Source organism: Mesoplodon mirus (assembly GCF_964341445.2).
Source record: "Mesoplodon mirus genome assembly, chromosome: 2".
Taxonomy (NCBI): domain Eukaryota; kingdom Metazoa; phylum Chordata; class Mammalia; order Artiodactyla; family Ziphiidae; genus Mesoplodon; species Mesoplodon mirus.
In genome coordinates, this window is record NC_138977.1 from 191,888,583 (window position 1) to 191,911,025 (window position 22,443).

A 22,443-nucleotide genomic window follows, 5' to 3' on the forward strand; every position below is an offset into this window, starting at 1 on the left:
CAGCTTACCTGGGTTAAAGGGCAAGATGTATCTAGCCCAGTATTTCAGCAGTTCCAGTTACTCTTAAGTGATTCACCATGCTCGGTGAGCTATATTAGAAGGGAGAAGATATCTTTAAAACCTTAATGTCTCCCTTTCATCAAGTGTGGATTTCAACAAGTTTATAGGAACTATGATGAATTGAAAAGGTCTCAACCCTTTGGAATGCTCCAAACTGAGTTTAATGAATTAATTCTCTTCAACCAGATCAAAGTTCCAGGCCCCTGGTTCTCTTCCCCATCCTTTATATTTCTATCTGAGCTCTAAAGAGGGCAACTTATTTTGAAATCCCAATGCTGTGTCGAAATGGAATCAATGTCTGCATATGAAGGTTAATTTGCTCATGACTGGCAGTCAGATGGTAAGAGATATTGGAGTTTGTAATTTCCCTTAAACTGTGATTTATTTTGAATAGGGAGGAACTGGAAAGTAAAATCCACGTAGTTCTGTGGAACAGTAAGATCTGAGTGTTACTGGTCTGTTAGTCTGGAGAGATTAGGAAATATAAATTCATGGTCTAAGAGGGAGGATTTGTATCTTTAAAGCTCCTATATCCTACCCAATATAACCAAAAAGATGACAAGAGCAGGAGTCTTGGACACCTCACTGACCTCCTTGCAATTATTAGTTGACCCACATCGCTGAATTACTTTTAAAGCAGAATAAAGGGGTGTCTCCATAAACAGGGACCCCACAGGATTGGCCAGTGATGACCAGCATGTCCTTTATATGATGTTTCCTAGGTCCAATGGCACTGCAGGTCCCGGATGGTTGCAGGGGCCAATTTCTACATTGTGGGCCGGGACCCTGCAGGAATGCCCCACCCTGAGACCAAGAAAGACCTGTATGAACCTACTCATGGGGCCAAGGTCTTGACCATGGCCCCTGGCCTCACCTCTGTGGAAATCATTCCATTCCGAGTGGCTGCCTACAACAAAGCCAAAAAAGCCATGGACTTCTATGATCCAGCAAGGTAGGTTTTCAGAGGAAAATTCTTTTTTTTTTTTTTTTTTTTTTTTGCGGTATGCAGGCCTCTCACTGTTGTGGCCTCTCCCATTGCGGAGCACAGGCTCCGGATGTGCAGGCTCAGTGGCCATGGCTCACGGGCCCAGCCGCTCCGCGGCATGTGGGATCTTCCCGAACCAGGGCACAAACCCGCGTCCCCTGTATCGGCAGGCGGACTCTCAACCACTGCGCCACCAGGGAAGCCCCAGAGGAAAATTCTTTAAATCAACATCTGTACAGCTGGAATGATGAGGCAAAATTTTGGAGAGCTCCCCAGTGCGTCTCCACATGCTCCTAATCGGAATGAGAGTCCCTTGAAAGCTAAGACCTGGTCTTGCACATTTCATGCCCCCTAAAGTTGTAGCACAGCCCCTTGCATATAGTAGATGGTCCATAAATATTTCTTTTTTAACATACATTCCTTGAGCATGCAGTGAGTGCCTGGCACATTATGTGAAAGGAAGTAAACACAGAAAAAGCTTTCAATGAGCATTTATAGAGCACGCACCATGCTCAGAGCTCACGCAAGTAGGCGGAACTAATAGAAGACGCTTCCCATGAAGTGAGTAGGTACACAGTACTGAATGGGTAGCTGCCATGATTTCCCTTTCTTCTGCCTGTTCCTTTACTGAAGATTTAGTGAATTGCTTATTTTAGAAGATGCAGCATTTTACAGAAAGAAAAAATGTGGTCTCAGAACCCATCCTACTTCTGGGATCTTTAAGGTAGATGTTACTTACCTATGCTGAGTTCTTTGTTGCTACCCTGTGACAGGCACAATGAGTTTGACTTCATCTCAGGAACTCGTATGAGGAAGCTGGCCCGGGAAGGAGAGAATCCCCCAGATGGCTTCATGGCCCCCAAAGCATGGAAAGTCCTGACAGATTATTACAGGTCCCTGGAGAAGAACAACTAAATGCCCTTCAGCACCAGAGTTTCTTTCTGAAGTGCTCTGTGATTTCTTTTTCTATTTTTGTGATTAGATGCTTTGTATCCAACTGCTTCTCAATGATTGACTTTAATGTTTTATAATGAGGTAAAAATGTTCTCTATAAAGTCAACATATATATATATACACACACACACACGTGTGTGTGTGTGTGTGTATATAAAGTAAAACTGAAGACCAAACCTTAGCAGGTAAAAGCAATATTATCATTTCAGAATGAAATTAGTTGTATTTTCTACCATATCTGAGCAGTAGGTCCCAGATTTCATAAAGCTTTGACCATGTGTCTAGTTTACTTGCCAAAAAGTAAAGCATGTCTCCCAGCTTAAGTCTTGCCAACCTGCATTCTCCCATGTCATATACCAGTAGTAAAGGAAATGAGATGGGCAGCCCCTTCTATACAGCTGACAAAAAAAAAAAAAAAAAAAGAAAGAAAGAAAATCTCACCCCAAATGAGGAGTGGCTCATGTCAAGATTCTTGCTAGTATTTCCCTCGTGCCTGTATCCAGCCTTACTGCCCAGTATCTTAGGTGCTGAACTATGACCTGACTGGAGAAACCAAATGTGTGAAAATGTGAAGTTAATCTCAGAGATCTATGCAACCTAGTTCTGCCATGGAAGTTATATTATCTAATAAGAAGAGAAATCTTAATATTTTTCTGTGAATAACGTAACTCCAGTTAAACGGTGTCTTTTAATTAAATAGCGTACAGGGCTTTGATGAAAAGATTTGCACCCAGGCCTCAAACAATCTGGCAATGTTGTGGAGAGTTAATTTTTCTCCTCTTTGCTGTGGTCATTGTGTCTATGGAGAGGCTGCGCCTATTACCTGCAGTGGCATCAGCTGTGACCAAAAACAATTCAGACCATCAGACTAGCGAGCTGCTGGAACCGGACAAAAATGCAGGAAGCTCCAACCTTTTCATCTTACAGGTGACCAAACTAAGACGATGCACAAGCACAGGCTTCATGAACTAATGAGCACTGTAACAAAAGTGCCAAATTGGCATTTTGGAAGTACTGGTGGCACTGAGCACCCAGGCCACTTGACTGACTCCCAGGCTGGTGCTTTGTCTACTCTGTACAACACAGGAGCTGGACCTGGTTTCCCTCAACTGCTTAACAAAACTCCTTGAACAGAGGGCACTTCTTGGATGCTGTAAGGTCCGGAGTTTCCTATACCCAGCTGATTTTACTGCAGTTGAAAAAAATACTTTCCCAAAGACTCATGCTGTTCTGAAACATTCAACCTCTGATGGCTTTACTTTCTGGGAGGCAATCTTGAACCTTCTGTATAATTCCTTTTTACTAAGGAATATATGAAGAAATAGTACCTTTTGTACACAGGTCTCTCTGGAAGAGACTTAAGACTGGAAAGAGAAAACATTTTTTTTTCATACTGTTTTGTTTTTTTAAATGCTAAACCAAGCTAATGAAAGTTCTTTTGAGAATAAATCACAGTGGCCACAGCAAAGTATGACTATCTTTAATAGCACAGTGCCTATATTCATTTAATCAGAGGTCCTCACTACTGCCTTTTTTAAAAAAAGCATATTTATTGAAAACATGAGACAAGATGTAGGTACCTTAACCAATGTTATTTTGTGATTTTTAAAATATATTTAAAACTGCTCTTCTGCTTGAGTACCACTTAGTGCAAATGATTATTTCTATGTACAACTGATGCTTGTTCTTATTTTAATAAATTTCTCAAAATGAAGGCTGAGTCTTTTCTGCATCTCGTATCAAGTGTGCATTGACATCTGTTGGTTGAAGCCCTTGTGACTTTGTATATGGAGAGAAACAGCAGCTCTCTTTCAGACCATCATTAAGAGGCTGTTTACCCTTGTTCCTGTCATCTTTTAAACTGTGCTCTCCATGTGAATGACACGTGGTTTCAGCCAAGCACTACAGTTCCTCAGGGACCTCACCCCAGGATTTCAGTGCATTGGGATCTGACAGAATTTTAAAATTTGTCCTAACTTATTGTTCCCTTTTTTTCAAAGTGCCTCCACAGAGTTTCACCAGCAGGGTTAGAAGTAGTTGTGCTTCTTCCACAACTCCCACACCTCCACTCACCTCAGCAGTTGCTACTGGTGTAGGCAGAAAGGATACCTGTTTCCACCCACACTTTCAGTGGCCTTCAGACAGGCCTGCAGCTTTGGGGCTTTTTCCCTCCTTCAGTCCCTGGCCTCTCCCTCTCTTCTGTCCTGAAGGCTTCATGCAAATTTTTGTTCCTGTCCTCACTCCAAACAAAACTGGTGTGATAGCCAGCTCAAAGGTGCCACTTGTTACCACTTCCTCTTTCTCCCCAGATCCTTACTTGCTGGCACCTGGACAAAGCAGAGCAGGGAATGTGTCAGTACATAAAGATACAAGTGGTGCTGAGGGAGTATGCCATACCGCACAGGGCAGTGCGAAGGGTATATGTAAATCATTCATTCAGATAACGCGTACAAATCTATCAGCATTTATATCAGGCCACAAGATTCCTTTCCAATCCATCTTCCCTGCAAGAAGAAACAAATCTTAGTGATTTGAGAACAGCAAGTTCATCTTTCTTTTTTCCTCATCTTCCTCCTATTAACCTGACTTTTAGGTCTAGCATGGATCTTGAATATACTTTCCTGATAGGTTAAGTAATCAGGAAATTAGATGAGCACCAGAGCAGTCAACAATGTGTAAAGGTTTGATAGAACACAGTGCAGCTTTTGCCTTTGAGATTTTGAATGATACAGGTTTCTATTATTTACGTATATCCCACTACCAATAATGCACAAATGATCAAGAATTAACTATATAGATATTTAAAGAATAACCACTAATTTTTTCTTCTCCCTAGCATTAATTCTTTGGTCAATATTAGCTATTATTGGGCCACTCATCATACATATTCACCAAATGATTAAAGTGATGTATACAAGCAATTCACTAATATAATACTCCAAAGGTGCCTATTTTTTTTGCTTATATTGTAATTTTATTGAAATTATTACTAAAAAATAAATGGATCAATGATGAGCTTGGACATTTTAGTCTGATAAAAACCTAGACAAAATAAAATACTTTTTTACGGGGCTAGGAAAGAGTGATGACGCAAAGAACTCTTGACAAACTGAGAAACAAGCCTTTCATAGGTAAGTCTTGTAGTTCTTCAATGGCTTATCTTTAGTAACGGAAGTAACCTCCCCTACCCGCCAAGCCATTAGCTTTTCCATAGATTTCCTCATTTGGATTAACTGCAGGAAAGACCAGTCTCAATCAGTAAGAAATCTAAATTATAGAATGTTTTAAAAAGTAATACAGTTTTATTACCTTCAAATACATAAGCGACAAACAGAGGGGCACAGCTTTTTAAATGTCATAACGTATTTGTAATTGTTGGCAGCAATAATACATACTTTATTTTGGAAAAGTTCTTAAATAGGGTTGGGCTTGTTTCAGAAACTCAAACCTGGTCTGCACCTATTTTACTAAAATGTTTGTGAAAGCTCTTACATACTGTAATGTATTAAACACACTTATGGGTAAAGAAAAATCTTGATTATATTTATTGCATAAGACTGTTTTCCATAAATAGTTCAAAGATAAAGTTCAGCTCAGCACAGGTTTAAAAAATAATGGCCTACTTCCATGCAAACAACTCCAATATTGATCTGGTCTTTTAAACTAGTTAAAAGACTGGCGTCTATAACTGTATTCACCAAGAAGAACCTACATTTATGGAAGAAATTAATTCCATCAACCACTAAAGAGGTTGTACCCCAATCCTATCTTCAAATTACAAAAAAAATTATATAAAGTAGCAGATCTTTGGACATTCAAAGTAAACAACCAACGAAAAAGCTTACAGCTTCAAAAGAGCCAAAGAAACACATTTAATAAACAAAAACACTAAGTACCTGGAAGTGTCTATGACTTTACCTAATGGCATGTTTCATAACTTATGCCTATTAAAACAAGTCCAGGGACTTCCCTGGGGGCACAGTGGTTAAGAATCCGCCTGCCAATGCAGGGGACATGGGTTCAGTCCCTGGTCTGGGAAGATCCCACATGCCACGGAGCAACTAAGCCCGTGCACCACAACTACTGAGCCTGCGCTCTAGAGCCCATGTGATGCAACTATTGAGCCCACATGCCACAACTACTGAATCCCATGCTCTGCAACTACTGAGCCCCTGTGCTGCAACCACTGAAGCCCATGTGCCTAGAGCCCGTACTCCTCAACAAGAGAAGCCACCACAATGAGAAGGCCGCGCACCACAACGAATAGTAGCCTCCACTTGCCGCAACTAGAGAAAGCCTGTGCACAGCAACGAAGACCCAATGCAGCCAAAAAAAAAAAAAAGAAAGAAAAAAGAAAAAAGGCTCCATTCTTGAAGACTCCAATTTAAAAGAAACAAAAACAAGTCCATTTACCAAGGCTGACACCCATCAGTAGCTAAGAGAGTTACCTGGTTTAGAAGTCCTGATGATCAGGTCAGTATTGCTAAGGCCCCAAAATGTCTATCAACACGGCCACTGTTGGATCAGTGTGCTGTTTAGTGAAAACTGGGATGGGAACTTAAAGCACGTCTATTTCAGCATTTCCATTATTGCACAGATAAGGAAATGGAAGCCCAAAAATGTGAGATGACGACTCTAAGGACGTGATGACCTGCAGACATATTCACTTGCTAGTTTCCAAGGCATTTTCATATGTTTCTTAAAACAATAACAGAAGGTACACATTATGATTTCTATTTACAGATAAGGGAACAGATGCCCACGAAAGTAAAGAGATTTTGCCCAAGGATACACTGTGCATGCACTCTCTAGCGCACTCTCTAACATGGAGTTCCACAACTGGGACTGAAACTTATAAAGCTGAAAATGAACTTTACATGACTTATAATAAATCCCTGCACAATTTCTTCTGCTAGAATGCAGAAGGATGCAAAAGACTTTCACTTCCATATAGTAACAAGAAAAGGCCAGACAAAATAAAAATAATACTTTTCCAGGAGACTAGCAAAGAACAGTGGACGCAAGGACTTCTTCATTAACTGACTTCCAGGCAGAAATAAGCCCTTCCGAAATGAGCAGAGAGCCTTGGTACTTTTTTTTATACCAGGGTAGACTCCTGAGAATGGATACAGTGTGTGCAAGAGCAGGCCTGCCTTGGATGGAGAGACTTTGCAGGCATGTGGAGAATTCAGCCAACACTCAGACAATAGTGATTGAAATCTGGAAACACTTTTAAAAACAAACTGCTAGGCTAGACAAGCCCTCTTCCCTGGATTTTTCAGAGAAAATGGCAGAAGAGGGGCTCAAAGTCTTGTGCATTCTCATGGTGACTGGATTCCAGAACCCTGTCAGAACTGAATATAGAGAAGAACCGCAAACATCTGAACCCGCACCCAAACCCCTCCCAGCTCAAATACTGCCAAGATCAAAAGGCAACTGCCTAAGAGGGTAGGGGTTGGGCTAAACCTGGTCTACTCAATCTTGTTAAAGCTACAGCCCAGACTCAGCCTAACTAGACTCTAAGAGAAATGGCAATGATCAGCCCTTCACGCTAACTTGCCTATCAGAGGAATGGGCTTGTACTTCCTGGAAATAAAACAAAAACCTATGTTATACTTCAGTCTCCACTGTTCTGTTTTACACCTACTATCTGGAACAACATAAATTACAAGTTAAAAAGTGATCACCTGGCTGCAGAGTTGGGCGTGCCAAGTAGCAATCCATCATCAAGTGGTAAAGCTTATGGGACTGGACCAAACAGTCCCTAAAGGCCTGTCCACACAAACTATAATGTATATTGCTCATATGTCCAGCATGCCCACCGGAGTCATAATACTGCCCTTGGCAGTGCTGGCCTCGTGTGACCAGCTGGTCATTTACCACTTTCTTGTCTAGCCACATTCTCCACAATACTCAATTTTCTTTGGATGAAACCCCACTCTCCTTTTGCAGTTGACCAGTAAATCCAGATACACTTGGCCCTTGAACATGGAAGGGTTAGGGGTGCCAACTCTCTTCACAGTCAAAACTCCCCAAATAACTTACAGTCGGTCCTCCATATCCACAGTTCCTTGTATCTGTGGTTCTGAACCTGCAGATTCAACCAACCGCAGACTGTGTAGTACTGTGGTATTTACTACTGAAAAAAGTCTGAGGATAAGTGGACCAATGCAGTTCAAACCTGTGTCATTCAAGGGTCAAGTGTACTTTTGCTCTCAAACCATTTAAGCCAAAGGAGTTCCTGAAGGGTCATTCTCTCAAAGCTCCAGAACTGCCAGGAGGTGATTTTTGACCTGGCTTTGCACACTTCCAGGATTTTGAATCCTGAATGGGGCAATTTAAAGATAAACATCTGGAGTTCATTTAATCCAGTAGAGGAATAAAAGCAAGATTCTTAAGCAATTCCTGTTAAAAAAACTTCTGGAGCTTTCAGAGTTCCTACCTAACCTAAGTCCAGTTCTTCAGCTTCCCTCTAATCTTAAGAGCTCCTCATATCCTTCAAATAAATCCTTTATTGCTTAGGTCAGCTAGAGTTGACTGCCTGCAATGGAACCCTAACTGGTACTCTTCACAAGGCTATGACTGTGGCCCGGTAGACAATGCTCATCTCCCTCAGACATGTCTGCAAAGGACTTTGTTTACTGGATGATATATTACCATCCCCTGTTTGAGTATCTTGGTCGTTCTTAGAATTTCTGGAAGCTATGTATCTTCAGGACAGTGAGGCATACATACTCCACTGTGTTCTATTCTCAGCTCCAAATCTTGCATGTCGGTAATTATTTCAATGTTTGACTCTAGTTTTAAAACTGAGCTGTCATGATTCACAAACCTGTGTCCTTGATGCATTCCACAGCAGCACTAACATTCACAGAAACTGTATCTCAAAGGAAACAAGCTTTTATCTAAATTGTTCTCAAGCAGATTTATAACAGTAAATATTAGACAATCACAAAAATATACTCCCAGTTCAGTGTTTCGGTAATGAGACCCTTATGCGGCGTTAGTATTAACAGTGTAAAATCCACGCCAGTGTTCACGAAGGAGGTTTTATTTTTACTCACATGATAAATGGTTTTTTTTAGGTTTGATCTCATTTGCTTTTGGCACCTGTGCTATGCAGGCGTACCTTGGAGATATTGTGGGTTTGGTTCCAGACCACTGCAATAAAGCAAATCTCTCAGTAGGGCAAGTCACACAAATGTTTTGGTTTCCTAGTACACATAAAAGTTATGTTTACACTGTACTGTAGTCTATTGAGTATATAACAGCATTATGTCTAAAAAAACCAATGTACATACCTTAAAAAATACTTCATTGCTAAAAATGCTAACCATCATCTGACAATGCAGGGTTGCCACAAACCTTCAATTTGTTTTAAAAAAACAAAAGCACTATTTGTGAAGCACAGTAAAACAATGTGTATACCCTTACATCTTTTCCTCAATACAATTTCATGAACATGGACAGACTTTTCACCTATACATGTACATAGAGCTGTAACTTTTGACAACATGGATGGACTGAGAGATTGTCATATTAAGTGAAGTCAGACAGAGAAAGACAATATATCACTTCTATGTAGAATCTAAAAAAACAAATGAAACAATTGAACTTATTTACGAAACAGAAACAGACGCACAGAGAAAACAAACTTACAAAGGGGAAAGGGTGGGGGGAGGGATAAATCAGGAGTTTGAGATTAACATATACACAGTATATATAAAATAGATAAACAACAAGAACCTACTGTAGTGGAATATTACGCAGCCATAAAAAGAAACGAAATTGAGTTACCTGTAGTGAGGTGGATGGACCTAGAGTCTGTCATACAGAGTGAAGTAAGTCAGAAAGAGAAAAATAAATACCGTATGCTAACACATATATATGGAATCTAAAAAAAAATTTTTTTTAAAGGTTATGAAGAACCTAGGGGCAGGACAGGAATAAAAACACAGATGTAGAGAAAGGACTTGAGGACACAGGGAGGGGGAAGGGTAAGCTAGGACGAAGTGAGAGAGTACATGGACATATATACACTACCAAATGTAAAATAGATAGCTAATGGGAAGCAGCCGTGTAGCACAGGGAGATCAGCTCGGTGCTTTGTGACCACCTAGAGGGGTGGGATAGGGAGGGTGGGAGGGAGACGCAAGAGGGAGGAGATATGGGGATATATGTATATGTATACCTGATTTACTTTGTTATAAAGCAGAAACTAATACACCACTGTAAAGCAATTATACTCCAATAAAGATGTTAAGAAAAAAAAACCTACTGTATAGCATAGGGAACTATATTCAAAAATCTTATAATAACCTATAATAGAAAAGAATCTGAAAAAGATTTTATATATATATAAAATACATAAATATATAAAAAAGATTTATATACTTATATATACACACACACATATATCTATATCTGAGTCACTTTGCTGTACACCTGAAACTAACACAACATTGCAAATCAACTATACTTCAATTAAAGAGAGAGAGAGAGAGAGCTGTAACTTCTGAGACGATTAGGGAACTCTATCTTTGATAACTAAATTTATAACAATTTCAGTAATGAAGGCTCTCTAAATATTCTGTCAGCTCTAAATGGAATGATTCTATAGCTTTATTTGAGGCTTCCAGTTGGTGCTGGGATTTTAGTCATGCAGGATGTATGCTTAGCGTATCAGAATTCTATTCAATATTCTGACATTGACCTTAAGAGAAGCTAAAGAGAGAATTATAAAATATACATCATCGAATTCATTTCCTTTATCCAGAAGAAGCTGTAACATTTGTCCACAAATAAAACAATTCTAGTTTAAAAAAGAAAAATTCCTACCAACGAAATTCCTACCATTTTTATTCAGGCACACTCAAAGTTTGAGACATCCTCGACTCCAAACCTTCAAGTTATAGCTACTAAGTAATATTAGATTATTGTGGTCATATAGAATATTTGGATTACTCCAATCCAGCTATTGATAACATGGTGAGTTCTGCATCACCCTGCAGGTGCAGGGTAGGGTTGAATGAGAAAGGAGATAAATTGGAAAGAAGATACTGAATTGATTCAAATATTGAGTTTCTAAACTCTATTTTAAAAAGGCCAAGGAATAGTTTGAAACACATCAGACTTACCAGATGTCTTCCAACAATGAGGCTTTTAGAGAAACATCACAGGTGATCATTTCATCTCAATCCCTAGAGTAGAGATCTAGGGATCATGGAAATAGTTTAAGCATGGAGAATGCTTAAAAATTGAGCCTGGTCAAACAGATGTGTACATCAGTGTGTAAAAGCAATAAAATAATGTGATAGCAAACATCTGAACAGTACTATGGAAGGCACTATGCTACGTGCCTTACATACATCATCTTATTACACACCCTATAAGATGAGTGCCACTGTCACTCCATTTTATAAATGAGGAACTGAGTCTCATTAAGTTACGTGTCTAGTCCAAGTATACAGTTAATTAATAGGGAGCCTGGATTTAAACTCAGGCAGTCTAACTCTAGATCCAGTACTTTTAACTGTCAGCCAAAATGAAATATCTTAGAACCTAGAATCCAATGCATGCCAAAAGCTTACATCAAACATGTCTACAGCAAAGGATATATTATATAACACTAAATGTTCCTTAAAATCATAAAGTTTCCTCAATCACTTTAAGATATTAAGATGCCTAGATGAGTCATGTGTTGTTGCCTTTAGTGTATTTCTATAACTTCATTTGATGATTCAAACTATGATAAATTTAACTACTACTATTGGATATTCTAGATTTAAAAGAAGATAAAAAGGACATGAAGAGAGATATGTCACTCCTATTTTTGATCAGTATGCCATCAGATTAAAATTAAATGACTGCTGAAATTCATACTAAAACAAAATAATGGTTATATACTATAATGTATGCTATAAAACTTACACAGTAAGATGAAAACAGTCCAAGGGCAAGTTTTATAAATGAAAACAACCCCAGAAAATTTTACATAACTGAAAAAGACAAAGGAGTAAGTAGAGAAAACTCAATTAAGAGGGACCTCTTTATTACATATTTATAAAATAACAGTATAATATAGTTATTAAAAATGGAGATGAAATATTTTATTTTTGGTATCTTATGTTTTGCATTAAATTTTTCAATCATCTTCACAATTTTTCAAAACTTGAACCTCTACCCCACCCACCATTCAAAGAACAAATGAAGAACAAACTATCCAATGGGTTCTAGTGAGAGACTTAATATCAAAGAAATTAATGCAGTGGCTCATGAATTAAGATTGAGAATTTTTAAAGAAATATAATAAAAACAAAAATTCAGAAGGCACCTCAAGATCATATTGTGCCATTTTCCTCATGCTGTATGTTTAAGTGCCTATAACAGAATTCTAGTTAATGAAATTTTGGACAAAAAAAGTGTCATATTTTGTGCACAGAGCATCAAATGACTACAGATACAATATGGGGATTCTGCTGTGCATATCTGTACTAAGTAGGACATAATTTATAATATGCTAAGAAAAAAAATTTTAATTACAAAATGGGTATTTTTAGCACATTTAGTAACAGCTAGTTGTTTTAAACTATCACTTCATTTTTGATGACCAAATTATATGTGACCATAATTAAAGAGCATATAATTTTAAAATAATACTAATAAACCATGGTTACAACAGAACTGTTACATTAAATGAAGAAAGGAAAGTCACATACATGTACTGAATGGCACTGAGGTTTTTCAAAGCCATTCTTTTGAAAGGCTTTCAGTCCACCTTCACATGTATCAATTAAAAAAATGTCTCTACTCAGTGTGCTTGCAGAAGGAGATGAAGTCAGTTCTGATCACCCAAGTGGCTGACAACCACTCAGTGCTGATCACTGAGCAAGTCTTTTATCTGACTACCCTGACAACCATAACTGAGCCACATCTAAGTCTCTGATGCGGCAACTCCAACTATTCAACTGCAGAGAAACACTCACCTCAGAAACACAAAAAAACACAAACAACAACTGAAACAAGTGACAACTAGAAATGGCTGAATCACTGTACCTTTTAGACACAACCATTAACCTTAGTTTTGTGATATGCTATTTGGTACTTTTTGATTCAGTAGTTGGAGTAAAAAAAAGTTTCTGTATTCAAACCTATTTACAGAACGTCAATATAAAATGTGTGAATATATACATTTAATATACACACACACGCACGCACACACACACGCACGCGCGCGCACACACACACACACACACACTCACATATCTAGAAACCAGCACTTAGCCACGTCCTCAATTCTCACTAATGACTCAGTAAATCATTTGTTACTTTAAGACCAGCTTAGATACTATAAGGCTGCAACATATGGCTAAAGAGGTCAAACACAAGCACCCACACTCAGGCTAATTAAATTGTTCCTCCTCATGATTTTCCACAAGTAGTAATACCATTTATATTACAACTATATCTCAATAACTTAGAATTCAGAGTATAAAACCAGTGTCATGAACATATAACTCCCTCACTGTTTAAAGAACACTCCTTCTGTTCTATTTCCACTAATGGTAAGAGGGCACACCAAACTGGATCACATTGGACTGTACAAATTATCTTTACTCTCAATCTAAACAAACGTGAGTTAAAACATTCTGAAATGCTGCATCCTTTGATTTCTTCATCTTTTCAATTGCCCGATGCAGGTCCTGTTGTTGCACAGGTCGAATTTCATCTTCATCATGGCTAAAATGCAAAAAAAAAAAACCCACCAAATATTCAAATAATTTTAGAATACATCTCCCTAAAATATTTTACCAAGACTAAAAAACGAAGTCTCTTACCCATCCAAGACCCCAAAGACAACCACAATTTACAGCTTCACATGAATTCTTCCAAGGAATTAATCTATGCATATAAATGTCTTAAGAGATTTTTAAAAAGCACTTACCAGCAAGAGGTAGGAAGCTAAAATGGCTGGCTATGAACATTATAGCTTGGTAACTAAAATCAAATACTTCACACTAAGAATATAAAGGTGTGAAAGTTGATCTAAATGGGATTATAATTCTAATCAAGGATTCAAAAGTTATTCCCATGAAAACTGGAACTAAAAAGTAGCAGTCTTAGGTATATAATATTCATGCATGTGTTTAGCTTTTCATAAACTGAAAATAAAATTCATTCCTACTAATAAAAACCAACTACTCTAAGTCCTCCCCACTTCAATAAGGAGAAAAATATGATCCAATATATGTCTCCTTTGTAACTTATAAACACTTAGGAAAAATAATTCAGGGAAAAAGTTATGATAACCTAAGTCCATTACCCAGACTTTTTGCATTGAAATATAACATTTTCAGGGCTTTAAGGACAGCAGAAAAACAGAATTTTCATTAAAATAATTTATTTAAGTAAAATTTATTCATAGGGTTTTTTTCTCCTCTTAATATATACAAGAATAAAAATCTTCAGAAGACAGATTCTTGGCTACAGAGGTCAAAAGTATTCCCAATTTTAGTGCTAGAGTAGCTGGATTAATCTGGCAACAAATAAATGGAGTGACCCTCTCCACGAAGGGGCTCAAGGGAACACTAAAGATAGGTCCAGAACCAGTGCAGGCACAGCTCCAAGTTAACAGGGTAGCTTTCATGCAAACCTTTCTATACCAAGAGAAACCTTTTTTGGCAAAGCTTGCTAGGCAATACAATGTAATTAAACACATGAATAAGACAGGCAAATCCAGGTCACTTGGAATGAAAGCCTCAGGAGATGAAGAAGGGAGACTGAGAAACAATGGGGCAAGAGGTAGAGAACTCATTCGACACAAGCCCCCAAAGTATACTGGTTTGCTAAGAGTCACGTTAGAAGGTTGATATTTTGAACAGGGGCTTAGAAATGCAGGGTTATACTGGTTCAGGGCAAGTGGCCTTATGGGAAACACAGGACTTTTGTTCATCAGAGCTGCATTATTCCATATTCCAGTTCACTAATACGGCTGGTATAAGATTGGTTTCTCAAGCTCAAGATACTTTGAAACTGGTTTCAAGTTTGCTGTAGTGACAAATGACTTCTTTTTAAGTAAATACATTATTAACAAGTTGAAGTCTAGTCCACAGCAACGTCCCCATAAATGTGAAATTTCTGGAAGACAAGGCACTCATTTCCATAATGTAAAAATTTTAAATACAAAAGCAATCCAGGGATACCAGAGCAGCTGTTTTCCTGGTAGAGATGGGTAAGCTTAAGTTTGTCAGCTTTCTGTAACCCAGTTCATGGATTTCCAGTAGAAATTCAGCTTTTGCTCCTTCTCTTCATTTCAGATGCTTCCCCAAACCACCCTCCCTTGCAAATTCATTTCCAGAATTCTCTTTCAGAAAAAAGGCAATAAATAACGTTAGGGGAATTTTAAATTCCAATTTACCTTTTTATTCCATAAGCAGAATTGGTATTATAAAGCAAAATAAAAGAAACTATCCCAAAAGCTCTAAAAGGGTTTGACAAATATTAAGAGATCAACTCTAAATACACATACCTTTCTTCTGATGTAGAATTAACATATTCCCTGACACAAAGGAGGGCAGCATCTCGACACATCTCCTTGAGGTCACTTCCTGAAAACCCATCAGTTTCCTGGGCAACTTCCAGCAGGTCCACATGCCTATCCACCTTAAACAAATATAAAACATACTTTTAAAAAAATGTAAAATATACTGCAAAAGATATATCCAAACATTCTTAGAATTAAAGAAAGTTAAGCATATTGAAACAGCATGGGAGAAGAATCAATAGATAGTATTTTCAGTCTCTAGAAGTTTTCTTTTTTTAACCATAAAAGCTTAAAATTTGAAATCTAATTTTCAGTAATTGTCATTATGACCAAAACATAAATAAGTCTTACTAGATATATCACAGAGTGATGGGGAAGAATAGGCATTCGAATATTGCTGGATTGACTTTGGTGCCTCTTAGGAAGGTCCCACTTTGATACTTTTTTATAATATAGTCAACATACTTGGCAAATAGTCTGGATAATTAAGTCCTGAGACCTGATTTTTTAATATTATGATATTACAAAAATCATATTCTACTAAAATATTCTAACCCTCATTTTAACTGTACTGCTTTGATATTCTACTACCTCAACACTAATTCAGCACCTATGGTTTTGCTCCCCAACCTAAGCTTATACAGTCAAGCCAATTAAGTGATCCTCCTGGGCACATAACAGACTTGGGATAGTTAAAAGCTGATATGTAGCTTAAGAAGAGAAAATGAGAAAAAAAAATTGATTATAGTAACTACCATGTATTAAATGATTCTTATATATCATTTGCTGTATTAAGTACTTTACATGGAGTATTCTCATTTAATTCTGACAGGGAAGTATTCTCATTTTCGTTTTCAGAAAATACTAAAACCTGCAGAGGTTAAATAAATTGCCCAAGGTCACACCACTGCCAGAGCCAGGGTTTGAACACAATGCAGTAAAGATCCAGCTGTATTTTTTCCCCCATGTAGCTAACCGTTTGTCTTAACATTTATTTTCCCCAAGTTGACTGGAAATGCCATCTTCATTTGTTACTAAATTCCCATTTGTCTTTATGGAAGACCCCAGTGTAACTCTACACAAGGACAAGAGACTTGGAGGTAAGACAACATGGGATCTACTGTTAACTCTGTAACTGTGACCTCACATGAGTGTTCTCAGTCCTAAATGTGGAGGTTAAATAAAGAGAAATCACATATTCTTTGATAAAAAGAAAACTGCACCCAGAAGGTAGGTGTGGAACAGGCAAGGAAAAGGGTAAACTACATATAGATAAATCTAAGCTTTAATATATAAAAACAGTAATAACAATCATTTAATTTGGGATAAAGAACTAAGTAGCACTAAAAGAGAATGTGTAACTTCCAAATGACTAGAGGATGAGGGAAAAAGGAATGAAGAACACAAGAGCAACACTAAAGAACGAAGGACTGGTGGGGAGGTAGGGGAACTGGAGGGGGAAAGGGGAAGGTGTGGGCAGGGGGTGGGTGGGTGGTGTCCAGGGAGGAAAAAAAAAGCATAATACATGGAAAGCACTAAAATAACAAAGAACAAATGCAAATTTATCAGTAATCACCACAAACACAAACAGAAATCATTACATAATGATAAAAAATAATTCACCAGAAAAATATAACAAATGGACAAACCCGCAACAATACTGGGAGATTTGTAACAACAATACTGGGGATATAAGACGGTAAGTTCCTAGGGCTCGTTATAGTTAGAATCTGTGATCTAATGTACAAACATAAAAGCTGACAAACTGATTACAGGAATTCTGTATAATCTGGATATTAGTCCTTTGTTGGTTATAGGGTTGCAAATGTTTTTCCTGTGAAGTGTTCTTGCACTTTGTTCATTGTATCTTGTCATACTTCAAGAAGTCTTAAGTCTGATTACAGTCAGATTTTTCTATTCTCTTTGTAGTTTAAACTTTTTTGTGTGCCTCAGAAACTCACTTTCTCTATAGTTTGTAACAGTGAAAGAGAAAAAATAACCTACACCTGTACCTGTATTATGTATCTATCCACACACATTTATGGAACTGATACACACAACGAACGTCAGGATAGTGCTGAGAGTTCTCTACAACAGGATACCAATGATGGTGTGGGGGGAGGGAGCAGGGGAGGGGTTGACATGAAGCAAAATATTAAGATCACCTTTTAAATCCAGGTGCTAGATTTAAAGTTATTTGTGTATATGTCTAAAATAAAAGACCTTCCAAATTATTCTCCGAGATGTTAAAAATTAGTCCTCCTCCCTCAAAAAATCAACGCCTCCACCCTATCCTTTGCCTTCTCCATTGTTGGGCCACACTATGTTCTAACCACTCACAAATCTTGTGCATGACAGGGTGATAAAGTCACAAAGATGAACAAAACAAGTATAAGAAAAGAATAAATAGAAAATTCCAGTCATTGGGGGAGAAAGATTAGTAAACAGAGATAGCATTCCATAATGGTTAAGAGAAAGGCTCCATCACTACTTTGCTATGTAAACCTGGGTAACTTATATAACTTCTCTGGATTTCAGTATCCAGAGACGTGTAAAAGAGTACTAATATGTACTGCTTAGATGAATTGAGGATTAAATAAAACGATGTGTATCGTACCACAATGCTTGGCACACAGCAAGCACTCTAAAAGCAGCCCTTTTTATTTTAAGATAATGGCTCTAGATAAACCATGAAGTAATGAGAATTATTTTTATTAGGCAAGTATGAAGGCAATTCCCAAGTTAAAAAAAGGTTTTGAGTACTGGGAACAAATTAGGAATAAATTAATGAACGTCCAAAATAGCTTGAAAGAATAGCACTTATTTGTGTGCGGTTATTCACTGTATCTGCCATTGACTGTACACTGCATGATAATCAAAGCATTTTACATATATTATTTAATTTAAATTCTCAAACCGACTCTATGAGATTGTTGGCATTATCTCCGATTTCCAAGTGAGAAAATGAGGCACAGAGATGCTAACAATATTTGCTCAAGGTCACACAGTAGGAAATGGTCAAGCCAGAATGGGATCCTCAGGTCTGTCTCCTAAACCCATGCTTGTTAACTATTCCCGCTGTTACAGAAAATATATAAATTCAGGTTAGTCTGTATAGGGAACAAAAACTATCCTTACTGCAGTGTCAGACATAATACTTGTATTTGATATAAATGTTATTAGTTCTAATTCTTTCATACTTAAAACGTTAAGCCCAAACCAGTATACTATCTTTTTAAATGAGTGGGTTGTGTTAAGGATCTATCAATAAAGAATTGTGAAAGACTGGAAAACAGTATCATTTCAAAAGCTTTATTCCTTTCTTCAGAGAAGAAAAAACTCAAAATATAAAAGTCTAGCCATCTGTTTGCATCAAAAACTCTAATTCTGCTCAGGAATGTATACACATGATAATGCTCATCTTATTAAATAAATGTGTGTGCTACTGATTTGAGGCATCTTTTAACAAAATTACATTAATTTCTTACATATTCCACTGAAGTAACAATATGCCTCCAGCATATAAATACCAGCTAGTAGGAAATGAGACATTCCCATGTCAGCAATTATCCAGAGAGCATTCATATTCTGCATTATAAAACTGATTAGACACTAATTCTTTGTACTTTAGTAAGAAACAGAATGCTAAAAATTGCCTGTACCAATGACAAATGTAATTCTAAAAGAATTTCCAAAGATACTACTGTTAAAAAAAGCAGAACACTAAAATCAAAGTTTATATTTGGCAGAATGAGTAGTGTCTTAAATTTAAATGCTAAAATTTAATGGCCTGTGTGAAGTATGGCTATCATACGAGACAAAGAGCTTACATCTCATAATTTACATTCATCATCTATATATCAATGACCTATATCACCTATATTTACACTGGACCACATATATGGCGTTCAAAAATGTTAACTTCCAGCCACACTTCATTAAAAATTTTTTAAATAACTGTATTAGTTAACCTGAAGTCTCCGCAAAATTGTTCACAACCACCTTGTAATGCCTGCTAAATTTCTAGCCACATCATAGCCATTCTAATTCAAAAGATCTTGTGAACTCATTTAATCCCCTTTGTTTTCTTCTCTGTTCATCAATGCCTATCCTTATAAAAGGTTGACCAATGGAGCCTGTTTTATCTAAACAGTACTACAACTACACAATGTCTTCTTGAAAGCAGTAATCAAATATTCAGTTAAAAGGCAAAATGTAATTTGTTGATTTCTCATTCATGGAGGATAGGAGTTCCTTACCCAGAATATATGAAAGGTTTTAAGAATCTCCCCGAAACTATACAAAACATTTCAAGTATATATGCAGGGGGGTTTTTTTGGTTTTTTTTTTTTTGGCGTTACGCGGGCCTCTCACTGGTGTGGCCTCTTCCATTGCGGAGCACGGGCTCCGGACGCGCAGGCTCAGCGGCCATGGCTCACGGGTCCAGCCGCTCCGCGGCATGTGGGATCCTCCCGGACCGGGGCACGAACCTGCGTCCTCTGCATCAGCAGGTGGACTCTCAACCGTTGCGCCACCAGGGAAGCCCATATACACAGTTTTTAAAGGAAAGACGACATAGCTTTATCTCTTTATTAAAGGGCTCTATGATCCCCAAAAGGGTTAGTAACCAATGATCTAACCTCTGTAATTTGTTAGACACTTTAAACTTTAGCAAATAGCATATATGTTATTTTGATATATTGTAAAGAAATGAATGAACAGAACACCACTGAAAGATATAAGACTTGAACAACCAGAAAGACATAAATGCTTCTGGAGAGAAAGCGTCAACATCAAAAATATCTTAATTCTCTTAAATTATGATCCACCAAAAACACTAGTGTTTGTTTTTTTTCTTGAATAAGACAAATTAATTTAAAATTCATACAGAAAAAATAGCATACCAAGAAACTGTGGGCTGGGGTACAACAAGAGGGGTCTAGCCCTACTTGATATTAAAACTTACAAGACCTTAATAATTAAGAGTGTGGTAGGGACTTCCTTGGTGGCACAGTGGTTAAGAATCCACCTGCCAATGCAGGGGACACGGGTTTGTGACCTGGTCCAGGAAGATCCCACATGCCGCGGAGCAACGAAGCCCGTGTGCCACAACTACTGAGCCTGCGCTCTAGAGCCCACGAGCCACAACTACTGAGTCCACGTGCCACAACTACTGAGTCCACGTGCCACAACTACTGAAGCCTGAGCACCTAGAGCCCGTGATCCACAATGAGAAGCCACTGCAAAGAGAAGCCTGCACACCGCAACGAAGAGTAGCCCCCGCTCGCCGCAACGAAGACCCAACGCAGCCAAAAAAAGAAGAAGAAAAAAAAAAAGTGTGGTGCTGGTGAATAAACACAGAAAAGACCAATGACCTGAATGAATTCAAAGTCCAGAAACATAGCCAATACACACGAGAATTTAGTATATGATAAAGGTGGCTTCTCTAATGAGGAAAGGTTGGACTATTCCAAAAAATGGTGTTGGGACAACTGGGTATCCATTTGGAAAAACAAAAGCAAAATTCAATTCATAGCACACATCATACATCTGGATAAATACCAATTATAGCAAAGATTTAAACGTAAACGATAAAACCATAATGGACATCCAGATGTTAAGTATCTCCTAATGAAAGACTATAATTCTACCCAAGAAGTAGTCCTCTCTCCAACTGAACTTAATCTCATCCAGTCTCTTGATCCAACTACCAATTTTAGAGGAATTACTGCTCCTTGTATAATCAGCAAAATTCAGACTATGGAAAAATTTGGACAAACCCAACGTGGTTTTTTCAACAAATAAATTGAAAGGGGAAGAGGGAAAGGACGAGAGACATGAAGGGAGAATCTATAGTCTATAGATTAAAAAAGATTTAAAATCTGAAATAATTGAAAATTACAAACTTTATATGGATCCTGAGTCAAACAAAAACATGGTTTAAAAAAAAAAGACGTTTAGGAGACAATTAGAAATTTGAAGAGACTAGATATTCAATGATAGTAACAAATTTATGTCATTTTTGCTTAAGTATAACAATGATAATGAGGTTAGGTTAAATAAAGAAAAGAATCCTTCCTTTTAGAGCTATAACTAAAATATTTACAGATGAGAAATGATGGGAAAACATGGGAGGTAAGGAAGTAGATAGGGTATGGATGAAGCAGAATTAGCCATGGGATGATGGTGATTCAAGGAAGCATGAAAACCACTGAAATATAAGTATGCCTCACTACGGGAAGCTATTTGGTTTCTTAATTTAGATAGCAAGTTGAAATACTGAGTTTACATATGAAGTTTATGATAGTGAGGAATACCATGTTATTAAAATATACTTGGTTACAGAGTTTTGGAAAAACAAGTAGCAAAGCTGGAGAATATGGAAACTTCCTTTACAAACATGGTAGTGGAAAAGGACTTTTAATTTAGATCAAACTTAGAAGCCATAAAGGGGGGAAAATCCAGTAAAATCAAGACAAACTAGGAAAAAATATTTTCAAATCATATAAACAAAGGGCAAATCTCCCTAATACATTAGAGTTCCTACAAATCTACAAGAAAAAAAACATACTAATAGAAAAATAGGCAGAGAATATGAACAGGTATTTCACACACACACACACACACACACACACACACACACAAATTCTAGAGGCTCTTAAACATATACTGCTCATTTCATCCCTCAATGTAAATGAAAACTATAATGAGATACCATTTTCTACCTATCATGTTGGCACAAAGTTTCATAACATTCTGTTGGCAAGGCTATAAGACAAGAGGCACTCTAACACTGCTGATGTAAGAGTAAACTGGGGGACTTCCCTGGTGGTGCAGTGGTTAAGAATGCACCTGCCAATGCAGGGTTCAATCCCTGGTCCAGGAAGATCCCACATGCCTG

At 37.6% G+C, this 22,443-nt stretch overlaps 2 protein-coding genes across 2 annotated transcripts in view; one reads left to right on the forward strand and one right to left on the reverse strand.

Annotated features, from left to right (window-relative positions):
- PAPSS2 (3'-phosphoadenosine 5'-phosphosulfate synthase 2) overlaps nucleotides 1-3,707 on the forward strand; it is an 86,119-nt gene extending 82,412 nt beyond the window's left edge. Inside the window, exons 11-12 of the mRNA XM_082610146.1 lie at nucleotides 783-1,012; nucleotides 1,819-3,707. Coding sequence (XP_082466272.1) covers nucleotides 783-1,012; nucleotides 1,819-1,960 — 372 coding nt within the window. The 3' untranslated portion in view covers nucleotides 1,961-3,707. The remainder of the gene's footprint in view (nucleotides 1-782; nucleotides 1,013-1,818) is intronic.
- Nucleotides 3,708-12,029: 8,322 nt separating this feature from the next.
- Nucleotides 12,030-22,443, reverse strand: part of ATAD1 (ATPase family AAA domain containing 1) — a 53,446-nt gene continuing 43,032 nt past the window's right edge. Inside the window, exons 9-10 of the mRNA XM_082639236.1 lie at nucleotides 15,528-15,661; nucleotides 12,030-13,738 (exon numbers count right to left, since the gene is read on the reverse strand). Coding sequence (XP_082495362.1) covers nucleotides 13,618-13,738; nucleotides 15,528-15,661 — 255 coding nt within the window. The 3' untranslated portion in view covers nucleotides 12,030-13,617. The remainder of the gene's footprint in view (nucleotides 13,739-15,527; nucleotides 15,662-22,443) is intronic.